This window comes from Podarcis tiliguerta (assembly GCF_965153285.1).
Source record: "Podarcis tiliguerta genome assembly, chromosome: 14".
Taxonomy (NCBI): domain Eukaryota; kingdom Metazoa; phylum Chordata; class Lepidosauria; order Squamata; family Lacertidae; genus Podarcis; species Podarcis tiliguerta.
Window position 1 is genome coordinate 16505572 of NC_139547.1, and position 23837 is coordinate 16529408.

The following is a 23837-nucleotide window of genomic DNA, read 5'->3' on the forward strand; positions in this document are numbered from 1 at the left end:
AGAATTGTATAGAATGATAAGAGTTGTAGAGTTGGAAGGGACCCTGAGGATTATCTAGTCCAAACCCTTGCAATGCAAGAATATGCAGCTGTCTCATACGGGAATTGAACCTGCAACCTTGGCATTCTTAGCACCACGCTCTAACCAACTGAGCTGTTTATTTCTTCTTCTTCTTTGTTCTTCTTTTGTATTATGTGGAATGAAAATTGTAATGCATCAAAATACAAAACAAAACAAAAAACAGGACTAAAAATACAATTAGACATCGTGCAGCACTTAGCAGAGTGCATGAGCCACAGCAGGTAGAAAAATCATGGAAGCGATCTGCCAAGACCATCAACGGGTCCCTGGGGAAAAGGGTTTGGGAACCACTGTGCTAGGAAGCCCACCAGAAGAGAGAGCTGTTGCTTGCTGCCCTTGGGCACCACCACTATGGATGGCCAGACAGAGGTACTGCAGCTGACTTGGCAGCTGTTGGTTCGCCTTAAGGGCCAATGAGCTGTCTGACTTCTCACTGCCTGCTTTTGCTTCACCTCTCCAGTCCAACAAGCCAGTCCTATCAGACTGCAGGAGAAGGGCTTGTACAATTTAATACTTCTCTATACCGGCGCTGTGGGTTAAACCACAGAGCCTAGGACTTGCCGATCAGAAGGTCGGCGGTTCGAATCCCCATGACGGGGTGAGCTCCCGTTGCTCGGTCCCTGCTCCTGCCAACCTAGCAGTTCGAAAGCATGTCAAAGTGCAAGTAGATAAATAGGTACCGCTCCAGCGGGAAGGTAAATGGCGTTTCCGTGCGCTGCTCTGGTTTGCCAGAAGCGGCTTAGTCATGCTGGCCACATGACCCGGAAGCTTTACGCCTGCTCCCTCGGCCAATAAAGCGAGATGAGCGCCGCAACCCCAGAGTCGGTCACAGCTGAACCTAATGGTCAGGGGTCCCTTTACCTTTACATTATACCAAAATAAATAAATCCTTGAACACAGAAATTCACCTTCCCTTAAAATCCTTTCCCCCTGACATCTGGGTTTATTCCTCCCCACATGGCAGCCCTTTTTAAAATAAAAAAATAAAACAGAAGATTTAATCATATAAGCCACAGCTCTGTGGTAGATCATCTGTTTTGCATGCAGAAGGACCCATGTTCTATCTCCAGCATCTCCAAGTAGGGCTGGGGAAGAATCCTTGCCTGAAATCCCAGACAGTAGCTGCCAATCAGTGCAGACAATACTGAACGAAATGGACTTAAAGGTCTGAGTTGGCGTAAGGTCAAGCTTCATATATTGCTATAAGCCCACCTGCAGTTTTGAAGTGGGACAATCCAGGCACAGGTTTCTCTCCCCAAAGGGCAGATCAAAATTACCGTATTTTTCGCTCTATAGGACGCACTTTTTACCCTTCAAAAATGAAGGGGAAATGTGTGTGCGTCCTATGGAGCGAAGACGCCATAGCTCCGCGACCCTCTCCCGGCTGGAGAGGTGACGCACAGCTATGGCAGGAGCCTCTACAGCCGCGCGTCACCTCTCCAGCCGGGAGAGCGCGCGTGGGGCTAAAGAAGCACCCCGCAACCCTCTCCCAGCTGGAGAGGTGACGCGCGGCTATGGCAGGAGCCTCTCCGCTGCGCCTTTCCGCTGCTCCCTGACCTGCTCTTTGGGGCTGGTGGTGGGCTTCCCCCCGCCAGCCCCAAAGAGCAGGTCGAAAGGAACCTGAAGCCTGGAGAGCGAGAGGGGTCAGTGCGCACCGACCCCTCTCGCTCTCCAGGCTTCCAAGGCAGCCGCCTGAACGCACCTTAAACGGCACCTTGTTTTAGAGCGGGAAAACAAGAGGGGGAAAGTTCTCCCCCTCTCTGCGCAGCGCCTCCTGCCGCTTCGCTGAAGGGGCGCTGGGCAGAGAGGGGGAGATTTTTTTTTCTTGTTCTCCCCCCTCTAAAACAAAGTGCGTCCTATTGTCCGGTGTGTCCTATGGTGCGAAAAATAGGGTATATGTTATATGGGAGATCCAAACGTTTTATTTCAAGGAAGTGCTGCCTTCATGGCTCCCACTCAGGGAAGTGCGACCCGGGAAGGGTTCTATTAGCCCATTTCCCTTGTGGTATTGAAATTTATTACATTTGTTCGGTGCTTTATACAGAAAACTTCTCCAAGCAACTTAAGTTAAATGCAGATAACTATTTTTTTTAAAAAAAACAATTTTTAAATAATAATTTAAAAATATACAATACAGTGGTACCTTGGTTCTCAAACACCTTGGTACTCAAACAACTTGGAACCCAAACACCACAAACCCGGAAGTAAGTGAACGTTTTTCGAAAGCCGAACGTGCTCCATTTTGAGTGCCACGCTTCTGTTTTGACTGCTACGCTGAGGTCTGTCTGTTTTTGCTATTTATTTTGCGTTTTTGTTTTTGTGGCTCTTTTTTTGTTGTTGTTGTGACTGTGTGGAACCCAGTTCAGCTATTGATTGATTGATTGATTGATTGTGTGACTGCAGTACATTGCTTATTGCTTTCATTTTATGGATCAATAGTAAAATTCATGTTAAGTTGCTGTTTTAGGGGTTGTTTTTAAAAGCCTGGACCGGATTAATCCATTTTGCATTACTTTCAGTGGGAACACACGCCTTGGTTTTGGAACGCTTTGGTTTTGGAACAGACTTGCGGAACAGATTCAGTTTGAGAACCAAGGGACCACTGTACCTAAAATGCTGATCCTATAACACGATGAGAAGGACAAGCCCTTCCTTACTCCACTAGAGGCCTGATAATGATTGCCCCATGAGCATCTCCCAGGGAGAGCACTGCACAGAAAGGAATGGGGAATATCACTGCAAAAACCTATTGTCTTTTGGCCACCCTTTTGTGGGTGAGGCACGCAGGGATTTCTCAGCCAAGTTGCTTTCCTGATCAAAGCTGCTTCTCCCCCACCCCAGCTGTGTGCTGCACAAGGGGGAAAATAACAGGGGATTATTTTTTGTCTGGAAAACAGCACCAGAGCAAAAGGGTTAAATTCCTCCTTTCCCACTGTTGCTGCGCCCCAGTCAAATTAACTGCCCTCTGCAGCAGCATTATTCAATTCCCCCATTCCATCCATCCTTAGTCAACATCTCCCCTAGATTCTGAAATTAACACCAGACAGTGAATATACACTTTAAAAATATTTTGGCAGTCCAGTTTTATAATGCTGTTTTATTGCTTCTGTGCATTAGCTGCCTTGACATTATTATTTCTTTAAAAAACAACAACAGGCTTTAAATAAATAACAACGAGAACTAGAAACTTGCTTTTAAAAAGGTTTGATGGTGCTTAGGACATTGAAATCTCCAGCCCATGTTACATCCAGTGACTTTTCCGCAGCTCCATGGGAAACATGGCACAAACTCAGCGCTTGCTTATAAATATAGTGTGTGTTTCCTGGACTCGGTGGTGGAGTACCGTTCTGAAATATGACTGTTACACCCTCCAGTGGGAGGTTCTGCTTAGTGGATGTATTGAATCATTTTAATCTCTCATAAAACTAGCCAGCTCCTCGCCCACTTTTATAAAAGCTGGCTGGTGCCAAATGGCTTCTCCACCAAGACAGCGCACAAGTCTTGTAAAAAAAGACGTTGAGCCGCTACGGTCTCCCCTCCTCCTTTTTCCTTGGATGGGTTTTGGAAGGCTTGAGCCACATAATGGAGCAAACTGCTGGCATCTACCAGTGGAACAAACACTTGGGTGAGTCAAGTCCGGTAGATGAAAAAAAAAACTCTTGATAGCGGATACAATTCCTAATTGCTCCCTCTTTTTGCAAATAAGACCCACCTGTCTTGTTCCATTTCGTCCTGCTTTGCCATCTGTATATTACATTTAATTCTGAGTTTTCTGATACACTCTCAGGCCAAGATCATGGGCAATACACAAAATTCACATATGTTTGGAATATGAATATATATATATACATATATATGGAATTCTTTCATGACAATGGAACTATGCCATGCCCCAAGGAACCCATATTTCCTACAAGACAGGGTATATGTGCAGTTTGCTCCAGCTAATAATAATAATAATAATAATAATAATAATAATAATAATAAATACTTTTTATTTATAGCCTGCCCTCCCCAGCCAAGACTGGGCTCAGGGCTTCTAACACTAAATATAAATACAGTAAAAACATAAAAACAACAACAACAACATTTGATTAAAATATAAGTTAGAATACAGTTTAAAATGCAGCTTAAAATGCAGCCTCGTTTTAGTGGTAGCCTATAGTTCTAAGCCATAAGGGAAGAAAATGTCAAATATTCACCAGGGCCAACTATCCATGCTGGTCCTACATGGGCCAGCAAAAAGAGCCAAGGAAATATATATATACAAATCCCATATAAGGGGTTCCATCCAAAAAAATTAAAAATGAGAGGGGGGTTAGACTGAGTCCAGCCCAAAGGCCAGGTGGAACAGCGCTGTCTTGCAGGCCCTGAGTAAAGATGTCAAATCCCACAGGGCCCTGATCTCCTGCGGTAGGGCGTTCCACCAGGCCGGGGCCAGAGCTGAAAAGGCCCTGGCCCTGGTTGAGGCCAATCTAACCTCCTTGGGGCTCGGGACTTCCAAAGTGGTGTTATTTAAAACCAGCATAACCAGGTTCTGGGGAATTGCTGGGGAAGGACCTGAGTGGAGACCATCAGACACTAACCTCATCAATAAGGACCAGCTCATCACATGAACACACACACACACACACACACACACACATACTTACTTACACACTTTTTTTCTGAATAATGCCATTGGCCCATCTAACTCAGTACAGTGGTACCTTGCAAGACGAAAAGAATCCGTTACGCGAGTCTCTTCGTCTTGCGGTTTTTTCCGTCTTGCGAAGCAAGCCCATTAGCGGATTAGCGCTATTAGCGCTATTAGCGGTTTAGCGGCTATTAGCGGCTATTAAAGGCTTAAGGGATTAGCGGATTAGCTGCTAAAAGGCTATTAGCGGCTATTAAAGGCTTAAGGGATTAGCGGATTAGCTGCTAAAAGGCTATTAGCGGCTTAGATCAGCTGATAAGCGGCTTAGATCAGCTGTTAAGCGGCTTAGCGATCAGCTGTTAAGCGGCTTAGCGAACAGCTGTTAAGCAGCTTAGGGGCTTAGGAAAAAGGGGGGAGGGGGGGAAAACCCCAGGAATCGCAATACATTTTCGTCTTGTGAAGCAAGCCCATAGCAAATTCGTTTTGCGAAGCACCTCCAAAACGGAAAACCCTTTCGTCTAGCGGGTTTTCCGTCTTGCGAGGCATTCGTCTTGCGGGGCACCACTGTATTGTCTAAATTAATTGGCAGCATCTCTTCAGGGTTTCAGGCAGGACTTCCCCATTCCTACCTGGAGATGTCAGATATTGAATCCAGAACCTTCTGCATGAAAAGCAGGTGCACCAGGGATAGCATTGCAAATAGCCAGACCAGTGGGTGCCCACTCAGTTTCCACCCCAGGGTCAGGGAGGGCTTCCAAAATTTCAAAAAGCATTTTTGCAGGACAAAACCAAGTGCGCTTGGTATTGCATCTACAAAATCTGGCATGCTGCTTTTTCAAAAGTAGGTGGGCAGACCCACCCCACCCCCCAATAGTGGAGTATAGAAAAAAACAGAATAAATTAATGAGACTGTTCTGCATACATATTTTTGTAAGAAACCAGACTACAGACTTAAGGCCTTAAATATTCAAGGACTGCTTTGTTAATTGCAATGCATACCCACGCCCACCCCAGCTCAGAAATGTATTATCTTCTTTGCAGTGGGTCAGGTTCTGATTTCTAGATTAGGGCCTAGTGGGCTAGGGGGTTATATGTTTTGTTCTTTATTTGGAATACGGCACACTGATCACTTTATGTGGCTGTTCTGTACACCTTTTGCTATACTAAAGCAGGGATGACGTTGAAAACTGGAGTGTTTCTAGTCGGTGCCACTTTTGCACGCATTCGTGTGCAAGTCCGAACCATCTTTTTCCCACCTTAAGCTGTGATTATTTGACGCTGTCACACTTTATTTTTTTAAGTGTATACTTTTTTAAATACACCTTGCGTGTATGTGTTTATAGTATATGAAGTGCATATATATATAGATAGAGAGAGAGAATATGAAGAGCTCCCTAGACTCCATCAATGTTGGTGAAGGTAAAAGGTAAAGGTACCCCTGCCCGTACGGGCCAGTCTTGCCAGACTCTAGGGTTGTGCGCTCATCTCACTCTAGAGGCCGGGAGCCAGCGCTGTCCGCAGACACTTCCGGGTCACGTGGCCAGCGTGACAAGCTGCATCTGGCGAGCCAGCGCAGCACACGGAACACCGTTTACCTTCCCGCTGGTAAGCGGCCCCTATTTATCTACTTACACCCGGAGGTGCTTTCGAACTGCTAGGTTGGCAGGTGCTGGGACCGAACGACGGGAGCGCACCCCGCCGCAGGGATTCGAACCACCGACCATGTGATCGGCAAGTCCTAGTCGCTGAGGTTTTACCCACAGTGCCACCCGCGTCCCTGCAATGTTGGTGAAACTGGGAAGCTATTTCTCAAAGCCTGCACTGCTGAACCTCATTTTTTGCAGCCCCTGATGCCTCCTGAACCAGCCTCATTCTTCCATCCTAAGAGAGAGTTGTAAACTGCTACATCCGACTCAGAGAACAGCCCATGAATTTTAGCTGGCCTACCCATGGGTGGAATTAACAGTGGACACAACTCAGAATTCCTTCTGTCCTGTTCGTTTCCTTCAAAAAAAATTCCTTGCTTTTTAAATTGTTTCCCCATCTTCTTTCTAGGTATAACAATTCAAAGTGGCAGTATGTTACCGCCTCTTCCCAGTCTTCTCCCTCTGACCACTCATCCTTGTCCCACCACCACTTCCCAGGCTCTGAACTTTCTTGCCTTTGTAGTTCCCCACCTGGTTCCTCACACCATTCCTCTGTGTCCAAACCGTCCATGACAAGACATTAGTAATTTGCCCCTTAGGAATCAGTGGAAATTGTCAACTCGTCAAGCAATCCCTGCTGGGGGATTGTGGTCCCTTGGCAAAAAAATGTTTGCCCACCCCCACTGCCAACTATTCCTACTAACATTTTGCAAATAAGGGATTTGGTATCAGCTTTGATCGGAATTTGCCGAAGTTACAGACTTGTGTGAGAAATGCAGTAGTATATAACATTGCAGAATTGATTTGTCTTCAAAAACTCCTTCACTCCCTGATCCATTACACCCCTAAAATCCACCTAGAGAATACAAATGTCGTTTTTATTAAAACAACAAGAATCATCTTACCATGAAATTGATTTCATCTGGATTTGTAAGTGTATAAATAGTAAAGATCAGAAGAGTCAAGTGGAATAAGTAGGTCTCCGAATAATATTAATGATATTTCAGTCATAAAATGGATTTGCGGTTACCAACGAAGGCGTTTTCTGGGATTATTAACCACTGCTGTTCACCTGCTTGCTTTTAAAACAAAAATATATGTATGCCTTAAGATGTTTTTATGGGTATCTCAGCGAAATGAACTACATAAGCTATTCTTTTATATAGTGCCCAATGAGATTTTTCAATCTTTCTTAAGCCCTGTGTTTTATATTTCCATTTCTATATATACGGCTACATTCTAATGCTATGATGTGCAGAATATGGAACTGTTTAAAATAATCCTTATGGGTCCTATTCATAGGGAAAAAAACACACTTATTTAGGCCATTTCCGCATAAATCTTATGTCCTTCCATGCCAAGAAGCCGGCTGTGCATTTGCCAACACGACTTGGCCATCATTTAGCAAAAATAATAATAAATACTTTAAAACAAAACAAAACATTGTATTAATCCATATTTCCCGCATAAACTCATACCTTGCCCTTGTGTCTTTTCAATCCCAAGCACTCATTGCATTAATTGAATACTAATAGTTGAATAAATCCTAGTTTTGCTATAGCCACTTCCGAGATGGGGAGGAGGTGGGGTTGCGGGCCCACCCCCTCCCCACGCACGCGGGGGCTGGCTCACAGCCGCCACGAGAACAGGGGAATCGGCGGGCCGGGGAGGCGTGACCTAGCACACTTAAGACTGGCGCGCCCGGAGACTTCCCTCTCTTTCCCGTTCCAGCTGCTCCAGTTTCCCATCCCACCCTCCCTTAGGTTTAGCAAGCCCTGACCTTGCTATGGACTCCGGTTGGTCGCCGCAAGGGGCCTGGTAGGAATGTTTCCATTTTGGCAAATTTCCAGCCATTTGGTTTTTTCGCCTACCTCGTAGCAAACGTCACAACTTTCCCGGTTTTGGCGGTTAGGCATTGGCAGGGGTAATTGTTATGCAAATGAAGGGGGGAAGGAAGCGCCATCACCTTCCCCCAAAGCGAAGGGTAGTCCGGTGAAGGACTCCGGGGGGCGTTGCCCTGCCCGACGCCTATGGAGGGGTGGGCCTAAGGCACGCCCCCAAGCGGTGACACCCGGGGGGTCCTAGTTGGCGTACTTCAACAGGACTCCCCCGGCTGGTGGTTAACCCTTCCCGGTCTCCATGCCGGGTAGTCGACAGGAGCCAATGCCTAAGGCCAATACCTCTCAATTCCTGTAATCAATAAAGTTGTGGCTTTTCACGCCCATTAAGCTTAAATAACGTGTCGGTGTCTTCATTTCACAAGGAGGGAGGGGACTCACCATGCAAATGATAATGCAGGGGCCTTTAAGTTTTTCGGGTGCTGGACCTGCCTTTATGCCTCTGAATACCAATTGATGGGAATTGCAGCTGGCCAGAGTGCTGTTGTGCTGATGTCCAGCTTGTAGGCATCTGGTCAGCCAATGGGAGAACAGGATGCTGCACTAAGTGGACCCTTGGCCTGATCCAACAGGACTTTTGCATTCTTTAACCCCAACCTGCAACCTGGGACTGACCTTAAATTGGCAGCCCAATATGAGGAAAATGGGACGCGGGTGGCGCTGTGGGTAAAAGCCTCAGCGCCTAGGGCTTGCCAATCGAAAGGTCGGCGGTTCGAATCCCCGTGGCGGGGTGCGCTCCCGTCGTTCGGTCCCAGCGCCTGCCAACCTAGCAGTTCGAAAGCACTCCCGGGTGCAAGTAGATAAATAGGGACCGCTTACTAGCGGGAAGGTAAACGGCGTTTCCGTGTGCTGCGCTGGCTCACCAGATGCAGCTTGTCACGCTGGCCACGTGACCCGGAAGTGTCTCTGGACAGCGCTGGCCCCCGGCCTCTTGAGTGAGATGGGCGCACAACCCTAGAGTCTGTCAAGACTGGCCCGTACCGGCAGGGGTACCTTTACCTTTACTATGAGGAAAATTTATTTAATCAATGACTCATGTGCATATTGGACGCCCTGGTCTCTGCCCCTCTCTCCCCCCCCCTCAATCTACTCATAGTGCCATGCTAGACCTGACATAAAACGAAGACACATTTTTTAACGTCAAGTGAAATAATGGAATTTTGCATACTTGGTCAAGCTTGCAAGCTTTATAAATATAAAAGAAAGAAGGCATCGATGTGAATTATTTATACAGAAGTGGAGTTTAGTTGTTCACTATTTTAATGACCAAGTAGAAGATGCAATTCAGCAGCATGCAGTGTTAGGAGTAATTTGAGTAAAATAAGTCTATTAGCATGTCCCTCCCCCCCTCCTTGTCTTATTTCTCATGCCACTCCCTCTTGATTTATGGAGAATCTGAAAAGGTTAATTAAATGACTTGGTGCTTACTTAAGTCCCACAATATTATCTTGTTACAGATTATGCTTGGCTAAACTATATATATGTTGATTGCTTTATTGCATGCAAGTGGTATAAAATACCAGATATGAGAATTATGGTATATTGTTAGCTAACCTAAGTGACAAGCAAATAAATAATGGCAAAAAAAGTTGAAGGGATTGTTCATAAGCAATACATACAATATACGATATATGATATACAATATACAATATCTTTATTGTCATTGTCCCATGCAGAACAATGAAATTGAAAAACTACATAAAACTACTACAAAACTGCATGAAACTATTACAAAACTACATAAAACTACTACAAAACTACATAAAACATTCAAAAACCCCATGTTTGAAGTTGTTTCTATCCTCCCCTTGCTATATGTCAGGCATCGGCAAACTCAGCTCCAGATGTTTTGGGACTACAACTCCCATCATCCCTAGCTAACAGGACCAGTAGTCAGGGATGGTGGGAGTTGTAGTCCCAAAACATCTGGAGGGACGGAGTTTGCCTATGCCTGGGCTGCAGTCTTATATACATTTTCCTGAAAAATAAGTCTCACTGAGCTCAGTAAAAGTTGCTTCTGAGTAGACCTGCCTCGGAGTGCTCTGTCAGTCAGGGAAAGAATAATATACACTCCAACCTTATAGATGCCTGCTCAACTGTAAGTCCAGTTTGCTTAAACGAGGCTTGCTTGCAGGTAAACAGGAGAGTAAAATTGCCGCTTGTGGAATGAGACATTTCATTTGGAGGTAAATGTTGTTCTCCTTTTCTTTCCAGGACTGCCCTTCAGATGCTGGTGATTTTCGAGCTCAGCAGTGTTCAGCCTACAATGACGTCAAGTACCAAGGACAGTTTTATGAATGGATCCCGGTCTATGATGATTCTGGTTCTCCATGTGCCCTCAAGTGCCAAGCTTTGGGGAAACCCTTGGTGGTGGAGCTTGCCCCCAAAGTTCTGGATGGTACTCGTTGCAATGCCAAATCTCTGGATATGTGCATCAGTGGCATATGCCAGGTAGGATGGCACTTACCTACTTGATTACTTGTTTATTTAATACCCTGCAGTACAACACCCATCTTCCGAAGATCCTGCCACAACAGATAATTAGCGGCCAAAGGCTTGCCGTGACAAATAATTATCTCCCTGCTGGCAAAAGGAAGGCATTTTAATAGGGTGAATACGCAGGTGAACAGCCCATTGTGGTCAACTTTGGCTAGGGATAGGGGAAAAATTTGATTCAGTTCACAGATAAAGGCCAGATTAATTAACCTGCCGTTTGTGAAACATGCAAACCGACACACAGCCATCTTTTGGAATCTGCACTTTTCTGAGTTTTGCGGTGCAGTTCCTCCGGCCAAGTAATGTGTACAGAAGCACGTGTGCTCATGTAACATGAAGAAGAAGAAGAAGAGTTTGGATTTGATATCCTGCCTTTCACTCCCCTTCAGGAGTTTCAAAGCGGCTAACATTCTCCTTTCCCTTCCTCCCCCACAACAAACACTCTGTGAGGTGAGTGGGGCTGAGAGACTTCAAAGAAGTGTGACTGGCCCAAGGTCACCCAGCAGCTGCATGTGGAGGAGCGGAGACGCGAACCCGGTTCCCCAGATTATGAGACTACCGCTCTTAACCACTACACCACACTGGCTCATGTAAATGCAGGTATTAGTGAAAGTAGCATGCAAAGATACATTACAGTGGACGCTAGGGTTGCGAACGTGATCCGTGCGGGATGCACGTTCGCAACCTGCAGCGGTGTGTCTGCACACACACTGGGTTGCGATTCGGCGCTTTTGCGCATGCGCAAAACCGATTTAGCACTTTTGTGCATGCGTGATCGCCGAAACTCGGAAGTAACCCGTTCTGGTACTTCCGGGTTTCGGTGGTCTGTAACCCGAAAAAACGCAACCTGAAGCGTCTGTAACCTGAGGTATGACTGTATATTTGAGGGAAATTGTATATTAGATGAAATTGCATACAAAAATGTGAATATTGTCACATATATGCTGATGTACCCAACTGTACTGGTAGAACCTTTGACTGCTGGACCAAACAGTATCTCACTGCATGTTGCTGCAATCCAGAGGCTTCAGCTATCGGCCGCTGGATCAAGCCCCCAACTGCAGCATCAGCAAATGACTGCAGCGAGCTGGATATGATGACTACCTGCCTCAGGTAGGCTTCAGGTATAGCTGCCTACTGGTGTCACCAAGCCCTTGCACACTCAAACTACAGTATTTTGTAGACTGCAATTCTCTCCTTAAAGCAGGGCATTTGTTTCTGTTTGGATGGCTGCGCAGCTTGCAGTGTGGCCTGTTCGGTTTGTGTGTGTGTGACATGTTTTCTCCCCATACGTCTGCACTTATTTGTGAACCTTTGGAAGTGTTTGATAGTTTAAAAATTGTGTGTGGTGCTGGGTGCTTCAGGGAACACCTCAAACCTGACAGGTAGTAATAGAGTAGTAGAGACTTGGCTGCAAGTATTTCTAAAAGCAATTGTTGTGATTACCTTGTGTTCCTATGGAGTAAGCTTCTTTTGCATGTTAAAATTAGCAGTTCCAGGAAACAGGTGTTTTAAGCATCAAGGGAACGGGATCTATTCTGAGATTCTATGAAAGTTTTGTTCTTTGGTGTATGGCGGGGACAAGTCTAGCTCTCCAGGGAAAAAATGTGGGATTTGTGGTCCAACTCAGTATGGCAATTCTCACATACTCATGAGGAATCTATTTTTTGACTTGGGGGCCAGAGTGGCTCTATAGGGCAAAAAATACGGTATTTCTTTCTTCAAAATGCATAAAACTCAAGCTCTTAGTTCAGTAAACAGGACTCAGCTTTTTAATCCTTGTTTCAAGATTAGGACAGGGGAGAAAAATACTCCACTGGGTTTTATCCAGTGCTAGTCCTACTCAGAGGCGACCTATTGAAGTTATTGGATGTGACTAACAGGTTCATTAACTTCTATGGCTGTACTCTGAGAATAACTTAGTTGGATATAATCCATTGAGCTTTTCAGTTTGGTTTAATTGCTTCTTGGGTACCATTTGCCTCCTTTGCCCTCACCATTCTTGTGGAATGCTCTCTCCAGAGAAGCTTGCCTGGTGCCTTCATTACACATCTTTAGGTGCTGGGCAAAAGCATTCCTCTTCTCTCGAGATTTTTACTAGTTAGACAATCTGTGGCCTTCTGAACTGTGGGGAAGGGGGTATTATTTTTATTAGTTATTATTGTATGCATCTATGTATGTTGTAAACTGCCCTATGATCCTTGGATGAAAGGTGGTATAGAAAATAAATGGCTACCGTAGATTCCGGCGTATTAGGTGACTGGGCGTATAAGACGACACCCCAAATTGCAGCTTCGCTGGGCAGCGACAGTGGGTGGTGGGCTCCGCGCCAGGAGGAAGCTGCCCGGCGAAGCTGCCCAGCGATGCTAAGCCGGCTTCGCTGGGCGGCTTCCTCCCACTGCGGAGCGGAGCCCGCCGCCCACTGCCGCTGCTCAGCAAACCCATACCTGGCGTATAAGATGACCCCGACTTTTTAGAGGATTTTCCGGGGTTAAAAAGTCATCTTATATGCCAGAATCTACGGTAGACATCCTGGAAGAAAAGAAATTGCTTAAGAACACAAGAAGAGCCCTGCTGGATGAAGGCAATTGCCAATCTAGACCAGCATCTTGTTCTTGCAGTGGCCAACCAGATGTTTATGAGTCGCTTGTAAGCAGGACCCAAGTACATGAGCATCCTCCTCTACTGTGGTTTACAGCAACTAGCGTTCGGAAAAATACTGTCCTCCATGTTGTCCTCTATGGATCATGTCTTTCTTCCACATCATTCTATTTGTCCATCCAGTCCAGCATTGGCTGCGGAGAATTACCAGGGGCTCAAGCACAGGCCTTTCTTACTACCTTCTTCTGCTATATGTTCCTTTCAATGGGAGATTCTAGAGATTGAACCTGGAACCTTCTGTTTGCAATGCATATTGTCACTCTGAGCAGCAGCTTGGACAAGGAGGGGCTGACCAGTTCTGTCAGACAAGCAGCACTGGAGACACAGGAGATCGAGATCAATTCAGGACACAGCATCATGCCCAGTCCTGAGTAGGAGACCATCAGATTGAGGGCCTTGAGCCAGAACCCCCTAAATCAGGACAAGTGTACCGTTGGAGTCTGCATGCCCTGAGGAACTAGCACTCTCCACAACACTGACTCCCATCCCAATGTCAGGCCATCGGTGTAGGCCATGGGCCTAGAGCAGGCACCCCCAACCTTCGGCCCTCCAGATATTTTGGGACTACAACTCCCATCATCCCTGACCACTGGTCCTGTTAGCTAGGGATCATGGGAATTATAGGCCAGAACATCTGGAGGGCCGCAGGTTGGGGATGCCTGGCCTAGAGGGAATTGTCCGAGAGGAGCAGGAGTACTAGGTTCCAAGCCAAAACCCTGCCCCTTTAAGGCTATGCAATTTTCAAAGAAAGGGCAGGGCTTGGAAGGGGTGATCTGGCCAGGAAGTATCAAAGGCTTCAGTCCAGCCTTACACTTCAGTAGAGTAAGTTGCTCACTTGGAGCTTTCCATGGTGCTGAAACAATAGGCTTGCCTTGTTGATGCATGCCCTGTGGGCTTTTGTCAAGGTCAGTACAGGACACACAGGGTTGAAGCCAGCTAAATCCTACTCACAGTAGACCCATTTAAATTAACGATCCCAAATTAGTCATGTCCATTAATTTCAGTGAGTCTACTCTTGAGTAGGACTAGCATTGGCCATAACCCACGTGCTGTACCATTGAACTGCAGTCTGAACCTTGTTTCCCCACATTGATTCTTAATTCAATTGGCAATGACAATCCATGGGATTTTATTTATGGGATCTGCATACGATTACCATGTAAAATTGTGACACCACCCAAAAACTCACCGCTAATGGTGTAGGATAAAGAGCCTCACGATAGGTAGGGAATTATTATCACCAGAGCAAACCAGCAAAACTGTGAAAGATCTGAGTATGTTGGTTAAATAGGAAACACTATTTTATTCAGATTTAGATACATGAAGAAAAGCAATAAATCCAGCTAAACAATATCAGTGGGTTACTGGATGTGCAGATTTGGCTATGTGGTGCCAGCAGTGAATCAATCTTGAAATACAAAATGTTTTATTATCCATGCATATAGATGCAGAATTTGAGGAGTGGGGGAAGAAAGCCACATTCCAAGTCTGCCAACCTTGATGGTGCCCCATTAGCCAAAGGGACTTTCTCTCCCTCTTGGTTTTTATACGGGAATGAATTTACGTAGGATGTGTATGGTTTTGCAATTAGTCTCCTCTCCACAAAGTAGCTACTGCTTTATTAAATGCAAGAACGTGCACAACTCAAAAAACACTTGACATGGTTGATGTGCAGAGTAGGTGTGCACTCAGGGAAAAAGTGAGACATTTGGCAAAAGCCTAGTGTTGGGATTACGACAACCTTACTATGTATTGCACAGGGTTTTATGTGATTTTAATGTGTTCTTCACTCATACCTACCAATCATTCTGGCACGCAGTAGTTCAGCCACTTCTCTTAAAAGCCAGCATGTCGCACCTAAGGAGAAAGCACCCTCCCTTCTTGCCATTTCCCCTTCTGTCATTTTTAGAATAGGAAAAACAATGTCTCTACTGGCATTTGGCAAATTCAGATTCCTTTATGTTTGCTTCTATATTTATAGCATCTTTCCTAAGTGTAGGAGGGTGCAGCATTCTGTGTTGTGCGGAGAAGCACTTACATTTAGTCTCTACTATTTTGACTTTAGAGTGGCAGCCAGCTGGGCAAAGGACATGCCGCAAACGGCAGACAGTGTGCTGGGCACTGTCTCTGGAATTCTTAGAGAGCTCCGTTACACCTTCAGTGTCTAGTAGGAGGTTTCTCTCCTAAGGAGCCAAGAGTTCTATTTACTGAAAAGAATTTACTTGACCTGTTCATTAGTTTGGGGAATATTTGCTAGAAGTTGGGGAAGCATTCAAGACAGAACACATCCCATTAACACATGTTAAACACATCTCAAATGCCTTACTGAAATCAAGATACAGTTGTACCTTGAAAGTCGAATGGAATCTGTTCCGGAAGTCCGTTTGACTTCCAAAACGTTTGGAAACCAAGGCGTGGCTTCTGATTGGCTGCAAGAAGCTCCTGCAGCCAATCAGAAGTTGCAGAAGCCCCATCAGACGTTCAGCTTCTATAGAACATCAGCAAACCGGAAACACTCACTTCTGGGTTTACAGTGTTTGGGAGTCAAGACGTTCAAGTTGCAAGGTGTTCATCAACCAAGGTACAACTACATTCACAGCATTCCCCTGATCCACCAAGTCTGTAGCTCTATCAAAAAAACGGAATGAGATTTGTCTGTCATGAGGTTTTTTGTTTTTGTTTTACAGAAACCCATGCTGGGTCTTAGTAATCACAAGTATCCTTTTCTAAATGCTCGTACTTGATTGCCTGTTCTAGAACCTTTCCTGGTATCGCCGTCAAGCTCATTGGTCAGTTTTCTTTTTGAAGATGGGGACAAAAATTGCCTGCCTCCAGTCTGTAGTGACCTCACCTGTTCTCCAAGAATTCTCACATATTATGGACAGAGGCTCCAAGATTACATATGCAAGCTTCTTTAGTACCCTTGGTTGCAGCTCATCAGTCCCTAATTTGAATTCATTTAAAAGTAGCTAGGTGTTCCCTTACCATATCTGTTTTCATATCTTGGGCTTCAGTTTCCCTTCTTGCATCATTTATTCTATTATGCTGGTTCTGCTGCAGCAAGACTGGATCTTCTATAAGCTTGTTTTTTTGTTTAGTCTTTAGCGATACTTTCTACCAGTTTTCCCAGGACATTGTTGTTGTTGTTTAGTCGTTTAGTCGTGTCTGACTCTTCGTGACCCCATGGACCAGAGCATGCCAGGCACTCCTGTCTTTCACTGCCTCCCGCAGTTGGGTCAAACTCATGTTCGTAGCTTCGAGAACACTGTCCAACCATCTCGTCCTCTGTCGTCCCCTTCTCCTTGTGCCCTCCATCTTTCCCAACATCAGGGTCTTTTCCAGGGAGTCTTCTCTTCTCATGAGGTGGCCCAAGTATTGGAGCCTCAGCTTCAGGATCTGTCCTTCCAGTGAGCACTCCGGGCTGATTTCCTTAAGAATGGAGAGGTTTGATCTTCTTGCTGTCCATGGGACTCTCAAGAGTCTCCTCCAGCACCATAATTCAAAAGCATCAATTCTTCAGCGATCAGCCTTCTTTATGGTCCAGCTCTCACTTCCATACATCACTACTGGGAAAACCATAGCTTTCACTATACAGACCTTTGTTGGCAAGGTGATGTCTCTGCTTTCCCCAGGACATACATTAAGCTAACTCTCCTGTTATTTCCAGGATCCCTCCTGGATCCCTTTTTAGGTTACTGAGACAGGACCTACCCTACAGAAGCCATGCTACTTCTGTTGTATGACTGCCATAAGATACCACTTCCTGGTGCTATTCAGTGGCTCAGCACTGTCATGCGAACGTACTGCATGATCTGCCCAACTCTCATAGTTCCCTGCTGCATAAGGACTGGACTATATGTAGAGCGTTCCTTGTGGCACCTATGAATTGAGGCCACAATAAAGCATCTTTCGTGATTTTATGGGACCTAGCTAATGATTTTATTTTTTAAAAAATATATCCTCTGGGGATGGCCGCCCTCCTTCCAATAATAATTAAGAAGTGCCACTTGGAAGTTTTCCTAGAATCTGGCATGTTTACCTTTTCTAGTTTAGAAAGAGGCATTCAACCATCAATATTATCGTCTTTCCTGTAAAAATAATTTTAAAAATGTGGCGGCCAGCAGCCGTCATAGAGTGCAAGTCAAGCAAAAACAGAGTGCCGTCAGAATCAAGGATTGCAAGCTCTATTCTGTTGAGCCCTGACAGGCACTTGGCACTGGCTACTGAGAGCTTGGCGAGGATTTTTTTAAAAAGAAGTTAACTCGTCTAAATAAACACGTCGCCTTGCCTATGCACATATAGTTGCCTTCGTACCTGGGAGCAACAAAATATTTGCTAAAGAGGAAATAGGACTTCTACCCCTCTTTCCCAATGGCTGCTGCGTTCGCTCATTTCTTGTCTCCAAATCTTTGGCAAGTCACACAGCGACCTATCAAGCCTTTTAACACAAGCATGATTTCACTTCCATCTGTTTTCATAACATCGAAGGGTCTTCGGTAGGCTTGCTAAGTAACGCTAGTTCTCCCTCCCACTCTCCATTCTGGTTCTAATAGAATGTCTTTTTTTGGGCACCGTGCGTAATTTTTTGGCACTCATCCCCATAACTCTTCTCTCCCCCCCCCCCCCCCGTCATTTGCATTCCACTTCACACATGGATTCAAAGCAAACAAGGTCCTTATCAGAGGAAATGAAGACCATGGATGCAAACTCTCCAAGGGGCTGAGTTTTTGCTACTGAGGGAGTAAAAATCTGAAAGGGGTTGCAGAGGAGGGGAAAGTTTCTGGGAAAGTTATTTTGGTGTCCCCTTGAGAGTGCGAGGCTCAGATCAGCCAGACCACTCAATCATGACTTTGTCTGCCATTGCCTGACTCTTGTTACCAAATAAAATATTTAGGAGTTCCTATGTTAAAATGGGTCAGAGTTTTGGGAAACCTCTCTCATCAGAAAGATAGCTGAAACGTCCTTGCTGCAAAAGAGCAGATTGATGCAGGTCTGAATAAGCTGGATGGAAGGTACAAAATGTAAAAAAAAGCGAATCAGTGGCGTAGCATGGGGGTTGCAGGGGGGGCCGGCCGCACCAGGCGCAACATCTGGGGGTTAGGGTTAGGGTTAGGGGGTGCAAATCCATGGGTTAGGGGGGCGCAAATCCACGGGTTAGGGGGCGCAAATTACTTGCCTTGCCCCGGGTGCTGACTGTTGGTTAAAGCAGAGTTCCGTGCCCAGCGGAAGGATGAGGAGTACGTGCTGCATACTCTTGGTTGCTTTATTTACAGTTCAAAGCAGTTATATTACAGAAAGACATCTTGCCTCTGCTCCGGCAGAGGCAAGATGTCTTTCTGTAATATAACTGCTTTGAACTGTAAATAAAGCAACCAAGAGTATGCAGCACGTACTCCTCATCCTTCCGCTGGGCACGGAACTCTGCTTTAACCAACACGTGGTTATGGGCTCCAGAAGTCGAATCGGAGTGCCGGCAAAGGATCGGAATGCAGAGGGACAGATCGGATTGGAATCTGCTCTGCGCATAAACATGATTGATGAGGTATGTTGCTACTGCTCCGGGCAGCCTGCCAGCTTCTAGTTAATGGCTTTATGGCTGGACTTTGAACTTTTAAAGCCGTTTTGCCGGGAATAGGAAAATGGCTCCCAGGCTCAAGTTACTATGCTGGGGAAATCGAAAGTAACTTTTAAGTGCGCTTTTGGAATAAAGCAGGTGCAGCAGTGACGCAGCAAGATTTAAAGCAGCATATATGACGCTGAAGGCTAATGCCAGAGTCATGATGGCCCTTCAGGATGCTTGTGGGATTCCTAAGCTCAACAAGAAAAATTATGCCGACTGGGTTTTGTATGCAGAGGCAATTCTGCGGAAAGAGGGTTTGTTTGAGGTCATTACAGAAACCCCCCCAGCTCCAGTTACAGATGCATGGAAAGTTAAGGATTCCAAAGCACGGGGAACACTTACATTGATAGTATCCCCAGAAGAGCTCTGTCTATTGCGTGATAAGACCTCAGCCAGAGAAATTTGGGATTCTTTGAGAGAGGCTCACTTAAGGACAGAAGCTGGATCTACTATGTTTTACTTTAACAAGCTGCATAATATGGCTCTTGCTGAAGGTGGAGATGTGCGTTTACATCTGATGGAGATGCAAAATCTGAGACATGAACTGCAACAGAGAGGACTCAACTTTCCAGAGGCTGTGTATTCTTTCATGATACTACAATCTTTGGGTTCAGGTTGGGAGTCTGTTGCAACCCAGATTGCTGTGCAGCCAACAGCTCAGCTAACAGTGGACTTTGTTACTGCCGTGGTGTTAAATGAAGCAGATCGCCGGGGTGCTAGCTGCATGGGCAAGGGGGAGTCTTCACAGACGTCATCCCATAGTGCAGTGGAACCACCAGATGGCGCCAAAGCTTTGAAGGCAGTGAAATGCTACTCGTGTGGACGTCTAGGCCATATGAAGAGGGAATGCAGATATCCCAGGGCCAAGACAGAGCAGCGCAGCGAAAGCTCATCGCGTGGAGAAGGCCGAGGCAAAGGCAAAGGTCCGGTGTCTAGGACAACGCAGCACAAGGCTATGGTTTCACGCTTCACTCCAAAGGTTGCAGAGGTCCAGAAGACGTCTAGATCTTTCTTCGTTGTTGATTCGGCGGCGACCCACCACATGTGCAACGATAAGAGACTTTTTGTGTCTTTTACACCGCAGGAAGGTGCGATTCACCAGGCGGATGACCACACTATTCCCAGTAAAGGCTACGGAACTGTTGTTCTTCACAGTTTGGACTTATCGATACAGAATGTCCTTTACGTGCCAGACGCCAAACATAATCTGCTCAGCGTTGGACAACTGAATGAGCGGAACATTGACGTTTCCTTCAAGAACAAGAAGTGCATCATCACAAAGAAGAATGACTATGAATTGCATGCTGAATATGTTGATCGTTTGTTTGTTTTGTATTATGATGATGTTGTGCAGGATGACACTTGTTGCATTGCAGGTTCTAACAAAAGTTTGCATGCAGGATGTATTCATGATTTTCATCGAAAATTTGGTCATTTGCATTTTGAGGCAGTATCTAAAATGCCTGCCTTGGTTGAAGGTATGACTATTAGACCCTGCAGGTACCACATGAAGTGCAAAGCATGCGCAGCAAACAAGGTGAAAATGGCTGCGAAAGGTAAGGTGTCTAGTAGGCAAGCTACGGAACCATACCAGATTATTCATGCTGATTTGGTTGGACCACTAGCGCCCTCTTTGGGTGGAAATAGGTACTTCATGGTTCTCATTGACGCATTTTCTAGATATATTTTTGTGTACAATCTCAAGCAGAAATCAGAGGCTTTTCCTAGGTTCAAGGAATTCTGTGCTTGGTTGGAAAATGTGCATGGTAAGAAGATAAAGACTCTTTTCAGTGATCGCGGGGGAGAATTCACTTCTCAGCAGTTTGAAGCTTTTCTGACTGAGAAAGGAATTCAACACGATTTGTCTAGTCCTCGCTCGCCATGGCAGAATGGACTTGCGGAACGGGCAAATCAGACATTGCTTCAAGGGTTAAAAACCTTGCTGCATGATGCCAATCTTCCAGAGAGTTATTGGGCCGAATCTCTCTCGTGTTTTGTTTACAGTTACAATCGCAGGTTATCTTCAGCGATTGGTTGTACCCCCTATGAGAAGATGTTTGGCAAGAAGCCATACATCAAACACATGAAAATTTTTGGTTCTGACATGTGGGTTCATTCACCACAAAATTCAAAGTTAGACAAGCGTGGATTGCATGGTATCTTTCTAGGTTATCAGAAAGGGTCTTACAGAATAATGATGACTGACTCTAAGACAATTAAGCTCACGAGAAGTGTTGAATACAATGCAAAGTGGGGGGAGAATGTGGGAATTTTCCAATGTTATCCTGATGACAGTGATGAGACTGAGGATAGTCAGAAGCAACCACAACAACCCACACCCACTGATGAAGGTTCTGAGTCTGAATCTGAAACTGAATCGGGTGATTCAGAGGATTTCAAGAGTGCGAAAGCCTCTATGCGACCCTCTGAAAGCTCTGATCAAGAATTGGAAGAACCATTGTTCACAATAGGTCGCTTTTCTCCTAAGAAGGAAGAGGAGAGTGTTGAAGACTTAAGGCTAATTCGTAGGTCACAGAGAGCCACAAAAGGCAAACCTCCAAAGAGATTTGCTGATGAATTTGCTACGATAGCAGTAACAGCTGTTAAAAGCTCCAAGAAGGTATTTGAACCTTCAAGTTTCCAAGAAATCCAGGGTTTGGATTCAAAGGAAGCTGAACCATGGTTAAATGCCATGAAGGCTGAGCTTGATTCCTTGGAAAGGAACAAAACATGGGAGCTAGTTCCAGTAGTTCCAGGAATGAAACTGCTTGGAAGCAAATGGGTCTTCAAAGCGAAGACTGATCAAAATGGCAAGATAGTCAGACACAAAGCCAGATTGGTAGCCAGAGGTTTTGCACAAGTACCAGGTGAAGACTATCACGAGACCTACTCACCCACAGTGAGGTATGAAAGCATTAGGCTTATGCTCAAGCTAGCTGCAGAGGAAAATCTACACATTAGTCACCATGATATTAATACAGCTTTTCTGTACGGATCTCTGGATGAATCACTTTATATGCTTCCACCTGATGGCGTACAGGTAAAACAGGGATTTGTTTGTGCTCTGAAGAAATCCCTTTATGGTCTCAAACAAAGTGCACGGTGTTGGCACACAAAACTCACTGAAGTATTGTTTTCTCTAGGTTTTCAGCAAGGGAAAGCTGATCCATGTGTATTTGTCAAAGAGGAGGGGCAAAAGAAACTGTACTGTTTGTTTTATGTTGATGATTTATTATTCTTTTGGAAAGATGTCGCAATGTACAATAACGCCCTAGCTCAACTGAAAGAGCACTTTGACATGAAAGATCTTGGTGAGGTAAACAACTACCTATCTCTGGAAATAGAAAGAGATCAAGATGGTAACATTCTAGTACACCAGTCACGGAAAATTGCTGATGTGTTAAGCAAACTAAACCTGATGGATGCTAACCCTGTAGACACACCGATGACAACAGGTTATCAGGTAGATGACACTGGAGAAGCATTTTCTGACTCTACACTGTACAGAAGTGTGCTAGGCAAGCTAAACTTCATTGCCAGATGTTCAAGACCAGACATTGCTGTTAGCTGTAATTTGCTAAGCAGACAAGTCAACAATCCTAGTGTCAAGGATTGGAAAGCTCTGAAACGCATAGCGCGGTATTTGAAAGGCACTATGCATTACAGACTGAGATTTAACAATCAGAAGTCTGGTGGTCTTGAGATATTTGCAGATGCAAGTTTTGGAAGTGACACTGAAGACAGGAAAAGTACGTCTGGAGTTTGCTACATGTACAATCAGGGTCTGTTTGATTGGTCATGCAAGAAGCAAACAACAGTTAGCTTAAGTACTTGTGAAGCTGAACTGAATGCACTGTCTTATTCACTTAAGGATTGTGAATGGTTGATACAATTGTGCAAAGATATGAAAATTCCTGTCAAATGTCCAATCCAGGTTTACCAGGACAACAAAGCATGTTTGGCTTTGCTGAAGTCTGAAGGTTGTAAGCAAAGCACGAAGCACTTGCAATTAAAATTGCAGCATGCTAGGGAATGTATTCAGAAGGGACTCGTAACGGTGTCCTATATGCCAGGTAATAAAATTCCTGCTGATGTATTATCCAAGATTGTATCAAGGGATCAACACTGTACCTATGTGCAGAAGTTGGGTTTGTACTGATATTGTACGAACACGCTGCCCAGTGATGTTCACAGAAAGGGGGAGGATGTTGGTTTCTGTTTTCCTTCACTGTGCAGCGAAAGGGCTTGTCACGAGACAGGTGTCTCGTGACAAGCCCTTTCGCTGCACAGTGAAGGAAAACAGAAACCAACACTGACAACCCACGCTACGCCACTGAAGCGAATAGAAGGGCTTGTATATAGTCAGCATTTACCACTGGTGGAAACTGCATCTCATTTATCTCTTGATATGTTGAATTGATTGCCTGCTTGTTTACTTATTTGGGCCTATTTTTCTTAGCTCCTTGTTTGGAAAACGCCCCCCCCAACACTCCATTTTGCCTTCTCTTGGTATGCATGCATAAATAAAAACATATGTTTAAATAAATTAACAGGAAAGGGGCCATAGCTCAGTGGTAAAGCATGTGCTTTACATGCAAAAGACCCCAGTCTCAATCCCTAGTATCCCCAGGTAGGGCTGAGAATGTCCCCAGTTAGAAACTCTGGACAGCTGCTGCAAGTTAGCCAAGACGATACTGGAGCTGCCCTCTTACAGCACTAAAATGTGTGGACACCCAGTGACACTAAATGTTGGAAGATTCAGGAAAGGGGAAAAGGGAGTATTCCTCCATTCATTCCCA

The 23837-nt window shown here is 45.2% G+C and overlaps 1 protein-coding gene and 1 long non-coding RNA gene across 4 annotated transcripts in view; both read left to right on the plus strand.

Moving 5' to 3' along the window:
• Positions 1-23837, plus strand: part of ADAMTSL3 (ADAMTS like 3) — a 291781-nt gene that overhangs the window by 106560 nt on the left and 161384 nt on the right. For all 3 annotated transcript variants that reach the window (XM_083411788.1, XM_083411787.1, XM_083411789.1), the window contains one exon: positions 10476-10712. In XM_083411788.1, coding sequence (XP_083267914.1) covers positions 10476-10712 — 237 coding nt within the window. The remainder of the gene's footprint in view (positions 1-10475; positions 10713-23837) is intronic.
• Positions 1770-1947, plus strand: LOC310664040. Its single transcript, XR_014504759.1, has 2 exons — positions 1770-1828; positions 1896-1947. It is a non-coding gene; the product is annotated as an uncharacterized lncRNA (long non-coding RNA).